Source organism: Belonocnema kinseyi, chromosome 1 (assembly GCF_010883055.1).
Source record: "Belonocnema kinseyi isolate 2016_QV_RU_SX_M_011 chromosome 1, B_treatae_v1, whole genome shotgun sequence".
In the NCBI taxonomy this organism is placed as follows: Eukaryota; Metazoa; Arthropoda; class Insecta; order Hymenoptera; family Cynipidae; genus Belonocnema; species Belonocnema kinseyi.
The window spans coordinates 114,447,130-114,453,696 of record NC_046657.1 but is presented as its reverse complement, the minus strand read 5'-3'; the positions used below and the strand labels follow the sequence as shown (position 1 = coordinate 114,453,696).

Sequence of the window (6,567 nt, the reverse complement as noted above, 5' to 3'; positions counted from 1 at the left end):
TGAATAAGTTTAGGAGGTATCTTATTCTTATTGTGGCATTTTAGGCAGATGGAAAAATCGCGAATTTAAAATAATAGAATAATCTTCACTTTTGCGCTGAAATCTGAAGATATTAATTTTTCTCTATTCTACGCTTATTACCGGGTTGGTTTAAATTTAAACGATTGCACTCTTTAGTCGAGAATTCATCATTTTAGGTTGAACATTCAATTATGTTGTTGAAAATTTAATTACTTTGTTGAAAATTAAAGTATTTTGTTAAAAAAACTCATTTGTTATGCTATCAAAGTTTTTAAAAATAAATAAATATTAAAATCTTAAATTTGTATCTGAAATATTGTTTTATTTTGGTTATATAAAAGACCCTATTTAAAAAAAAAATTTAATTGAAATGCAGGTATTTAAATGTTAATTGACAGGGAAAATAAAAAAATAGTGTTTGTATTATATTAAATACCACAGGGTAATAACAATAATTTATAAATATCAATTTTTTGTAACTTACTAGAAAAGTTTCCCCTATGTAGTCTAGTAACATTTAGTAACTCCAGCCGTCTAGTATTATTTCACCAACAAGAAGGATAAGTTGGTAGCACTTTTTGTCACGTTCTAGTTTCTACGTTTCTACCATAACCTAAAATAAATCGTTTCATAACCTCCATCTCCGAAAAATGTTTACGTATCCCATATCCTAAAGTTGATAAAAAAAACTATCCATTTTTCGGTTCTCCTTGAAATAGGACTTCCGAAAAATGTTTATTTCACGGGTTGTGCGTGCTCCGTCGATTTCTCGTGTCAGCCGGCACATTCGAAACTTTAGCGTTCCGGCAACAGTCGCTGACACCGCTGAGACCGAAGTTGAATATCCACCAATTCTTGATCTTTCTTATCGAGCAGTTCAATCAAGGAAAAAAGAAGAGCATTATGCCTTGGTTAAAAGACAAGAAACCGTGGAGGAGAAGTTAATAGCGGTTAATATGCCAAGGTATTATGGCTGGACTTCTGTTCTCATGAAGGAAAATGAAGTCCATTATGATTCTTTGGAACAGGCACAGTTCGTTACGAGAACTCATATTGTGCCCAAAGCGGGTTTACCTACTGTTTATGATACTGTCATCAGTACTGAGGCTTTGGATTCGATTCTGGAAAATGTACGAAGTCAAGTAGAAGAGGTTTTGGTCCTCGAGTACTCTAGAAGAAAGTAAGTTGAATTGTAAAGTGTTTTGTAGATTTAATTCTCGGCAGGCTTCAAATAAATTTACGTGGCTACCCTGTGAATATATATATTATTTGCGTGGGACAAGACTTAATAAAAAAAGTAATTTTCATGATAACTAGAATAGAAAATTTCATAAAAGAATAATAGTTGTCAACAAAAAATGCATTTTGAACCGCATAGTTCAATTTTTAAGTAACAAAAAATGAATTTTTAACAAAATTGCTAAGTTTTTATTTATAGAAATGAACTTTCAACTAAAAAAAATTAATTTTAACCAATGAAGATAAATTTTCAACCAGAAATGAAACACATCAGTAAAAACAAGTTTAAGTTGCACGAAAAAAAACGTGCAACCCAAAGAGTATAGCTAACAAATTTATTTCAAAAAAATTATTTTTAACAAATTCGGTAAATTTTCAAACAAGAAGAATAATATTCTATTTTTATTAAATACATCAATTTTCAACTATAAAAGATAATTTTGAATCAAGAAAAGAAGTTTTTACACAATAGTTCAATTTTCACTGAAAGAAATTAATTTTCAACCAAAAAATATAAATTTGTAATAAAAATGGAATAGTTAAATTTTCCGTTTAAAAAAAAAATTAGTTGAAAAACAAGAATTTTCAACAAAACCAGCAAATTTTGCACTAGTTTCAAACAAGAAGAATAATAGCCTACCAAAAATATAAATTTTCAACAAAATGCATGGGTCTTCAACCACATAGATGAATTTTGAACTAAAAAAGATTAACTTTTAACCAAAAGTGGAAAAGTTAAATATTTCAGTTATAAAATTAATTTGAAAGAAAAATGTAATTTCAATAAGATAGATTAATTTTTAACGAAATAAATTAATTTTTAACAGAATCGGTAAATTTTTAAACAGTTTTAACCAAAAAGAATAATATTCTACCAAAAAAGACGATTTTTCAACAAAATATCTGAAATTTCAACCGTATAGTTCTGTTTTGAACTAAAAAATATACATTTTTAGCCAAATATGAAACAGTTTAATTTTCAAATGAAAAAAATTATTTTTTGACAAAAAACAAAGTGGTTTCAATAAAATCGTTGAATTTTCAACAAAATACTTCAATTTTCTACAAAAGAAATGAATTTTTAACTTAAAAAGCTAAATTTGTAACCAAAGATGTAACAGTTAAATTTCCAGTTTAAAAAAATATATTTTTCAACTCAGTAAAATCGAATTGAAGAAAAATTTTCAACCGAAAAAAATCACCAATTTTTCAACCAAACAGTTGAATTTCAAACTAAAAAGAAAATTAGTTTGCAACCAAAAAAATCGAATGTTTAACAAAAGAGCTTAATTTTAACAAAAAATGGTATAATTAAAAAATAAATTAAAAAAAAAGCTCACCAATATCTGTACATTTTAAACCATTTTCAAATAATGGGAATAAAATTCTACCAACAAACATAAATTTTAAACCAAAAAAGATTAAAATTTACCCAAAAAATGGAATAAATTAATTTTTAGTTAAAATAATAATTTTGATTCAAGAAAAAAAGTTACTAAAAAATAGATGAATTTTCACCTGAAGAAATTAATTTTCAACCAAAAAGGACAAATTTTCAAACAAAGAGATGGAAGTTCAAACTTCAAGACGAATTTTCAACGCCACTGTTGTATTTTCATAAAAAAAAAGATTTTTTAGTGCAGAAAAAAATGAAGGCAATTTATATTTTAAAAGAAAAAATCATTTTTAATGCAAAATAAAACTTTCGACTAACTATTTTTGAAATTTCTTTGTTTATTTTCTCTAAAGTTATATAAATATTATTTTCCAAAGTTGCTCGAGAAGATTCAAAAAGATTTTAGATAATTTAAAAAAAAGTATTTAGAAAATTTCTCAGATTTTTTGTCTATTTTACAGAACTTTTTAAAATTTTAGGAAAAATTTGAGTCAGTTTAAAAAATATTTAGGACTTTTTAAAGATTTAAACAAATTTGGAAATATTTTATAAATGTTCCAAAATCTTTTAATCTTAAAATATTTGTAAGCTAAACAAAAATTCATAAATATTTAAAAGATCGAATTATTCCTAAAGATGTCATCAAATCTTCCAGGTTCGTTTTTGACAATTTTGGAAATCTTTTGTTATCTTTTAAAATCGTATTTAAATATTCGCTTAGAATTAATTTTGCAACCCTGGAACCTTTCGAAACTTTAAAAAACTTCATGGTGTTATTTCAAAATCTTTAAAAAGCTACGTTTTGTTTTAAGTTTTTTCAATCTTCAAATTTTCAATTATTTTTTGAATAAAAATTTCTAAATATTTTTTTAAATGATTCGAATTTTTCTCTTAAAATAAATTTGTTAAAATAAAAAAAAATTATTGAAAAATTTACCAGAAATCTTAAGAAATTTGTTATCCTCTTGAAACCTTTCAAAATTCGTAAAAATGTACATTTGGTTCTAAATGAATTAAACTTATATTTTCAAAAATGTTGAAATCTTGCAAAATTAAAAAAGTTTGTTTTATAATCTTCTGCATTGTTTTCGGAAATTTTAGTAAATAATTTTAAATGTTTTAAAATATTTTATTGACATTATTGTTTCAAAATAAAAAATCTGTTTTAATTTTTCCTGGAATCGTAAATAAAATTTCTTATCTCAAAGCCTGTCGAATTTTTTAAAAAGCTTTACAATGTTATTTCAAAATATATATTTAGCTTAAATTTGTTATATTTTACATTTTTGTCCATAATTTAATTTATCTCGTCTCTTTGGAAGTGTGAAAAAGTTTGCAAATTATTGTGTGGTAGCAAAATGACATGAACATAATGATTTCCCAATATTAAACAACATTCATGTTGACAATTTTCTCTTTCATCAATAATTTTTTGATATTTCAAAAACGAATCTCTTAGTCTCTTAGTTTGTTTGGCATTCTTTGTAAAGTTTGAAATTTTTAATAAATAATTGATTTTTTTACCAAATTCAAAAAAGGCGCACCTAGATATTTTGGAGACGAATCCAAAGGTGTTTTGTGTCTTCCTAACATTAAAAAGTAATTAATTTCTTCAAAAACGGTTTTAAAATAAACAAATAAGGCGCATCAATCAGTTCTCAGTGATAAATTCGAAAAGCTTTCACTTATAAATTTTCCATTTTTCATTTTAATTTTTAGCCGTATATTTTTCATTTAAAGAATTTTTAAATTCAGTTTAAAAAACTTTAAAAAATTAAAAATTAGTAGCATTTATAATCGACAATTTTGGATAAAAAACGTTTTTAGTTGATCGACTGTGAGTATAAATTAATTAATGATTTTTTAAATTAAATTGCACTTTTAAGATTTAAAAAGTTAATAATAATTGATTTTACAAGGCGAATCGCAATCAGTTCAAAATTTAAGGATTTCTAGAATTTAACGGTAAAAATTAAACTGTTTTAATTGTCAAGTCTCACTAACTAAAAAAATGTAAGAGCCTGATTGAAACTTTATACAATATTTTCAATTTTTAAATAACATCCAAAAAATTTATTCATTAAGAAAAAGAAAAATTGCTTAATATTTAGAAATATATGACTGTTCATGTATAATCATTAATTTTAAATCAAATATTCAATACTTAACAAAAAGCTAAACTTTTAATGTTACAATTTTAATTGTTCTGTTTGAAAAAAAATTAATTTACAAACGAATGGTAGAATTTGGATGTATAATAAATATTGCACATTTATAATTTTATTCCTAGGAAAAAATCGTGTAAGTTAAAGAGATAGTTAGAAGATCTGAAAAGACTCAAAATTAATTAAAATTTTTTAATGATTTCAAATTATTTAAACGGAGTGTCTACGTATACTGACAAAATCCGGCTATTCGTACTGAAATTTTGGTGCAAATAGCCCACGGCTAATTTAAAACAAAATATAGATTATTGAACATTTCGAACAACAAATTTTGAAGCTTTGTGAGAATTATTTATGGCTTCAAAAAAATGATAAGTATTTTCTTAAGATTCGTAGGAAAATTAAAAATGACTTTATTTTGAAAAATTATATATGAAAAAAGGTTTCCAAAATTTTCAAAAATAAATGTGGAAGATTGTAAGGAAATATTTTTAGTTTTGCAGGATGTACAGAAAAATTAGGAAGAATACGAATCATTAAAAAAATGTTGAAAAGTTCTGAATGTATTTGGAAAATAATTGAAAATTTGAATTAATTTAAACCAACATGTGGATGTTTCAAAATTTCAAAATAAAATTTTAAAGCTTTTCAAGGATTTTTAAACTATTTAAAATGAAAATAATTTAACGTATAATTTAAGAAGTGTTCAGCTTATAACAAAAATGTAATCGTTCAATTTGGAATATTTCTAGCTTAAAATTGCTTAAAATCATTTTTAGCTCACTTTTTTTATTATTTCAAATGTAAGAATTTTTAACTTCAGAGTTAAAATTGTTAATGTTCACTGGCCGTGAAAAATGTTTGCGAAACAGGAAAAACCCGGAAATGACTGGAAATTGTTTTATATTATTAAAACAGCCACTCTGACTTATGCTGAATGACGCAGAAACGTTGTTAACAACATTAAAAATACCCACTTACCACAAATAAAATTTGGGCCATTTGAAAAAAAAAAGAAAAAAATGAATGTCGAATTGTTCGTGAAAAATCTGGTTCCAAATACATCAAGTTTCCAGTTTATTGCTCAGGGGCAATATAAAATAAAAAATGTTTTGAAATATTTGAAATCTGGTGTACCCTTGATGGAATCTTTGAAATTCTTGAAATGTTTTGAAATCCTTGAGAATTCTTTAAAATATTTTAGAAATCTTTTGTAGTCGTTTGAAATCTTGTCAAACATTTATTGTTTTCATATATTATATAATATAATATATTATTTTCCTTTTTTTAAATCTTTTAAATATTGAAATCTTTGTGTAATCTTTTTTTCTGAAATATTTTTTGATTATTTGAAAGTCTTGAAATCTATTGAAATCCTTATGAACTCTTTGAAACATTTGTAAAAACTTTCTGATATTTTTTTTTATTCGTTTGATATTATATTTTGATATCATATTTTGATATTATTATTATAATTTTGGCGCAAATAGCACACGGCATAATTTAAAAAAAAATATAGATAGTTGAACATTTCGAACAACAAATTTTGAACCTTTTTGAGAATTATTAATGACTTTAAAAGAATGAAAAACATTTTCTCAAGCATGCATTTAAATAATCAAAATTACGACAATTTAATTAAATTGAACTTTTAATATTTAAAAAGTTAATAATAATTGATTTTACAAGACGAATCGCAATCAGTTCAAAATTTAAGGATTTTCATAGTTTAACGGTAAAAATTAA

At 24.1% G+C, this 6,567-nt stretch overlaps 1 protein-coding gene across 1 annotated transcript in view; it reads left to right on the top strand.

Moving 5' to 3' along the window:
• Positions 1-615: 615 nt before the first annotated feature.
• The window catches only part of LOC117172316 (28S ribosomal protein S30, mitochondrial), a 19,504-nt gene continuing 13,552 nt past the window's right edge, over positions 616-6,567 (top strand). The window contains exon 1 of the mRNA XM_033360099.1: positions 616-1,201. Coding sequence (XP_033215990.1) covers positions 753-1,201 — 449 coding nt within the window. The 5' untranslated portion in view covers positions 616-752. The remainder of the gene's footprint in view (positions 1,202-6,567) is intronic.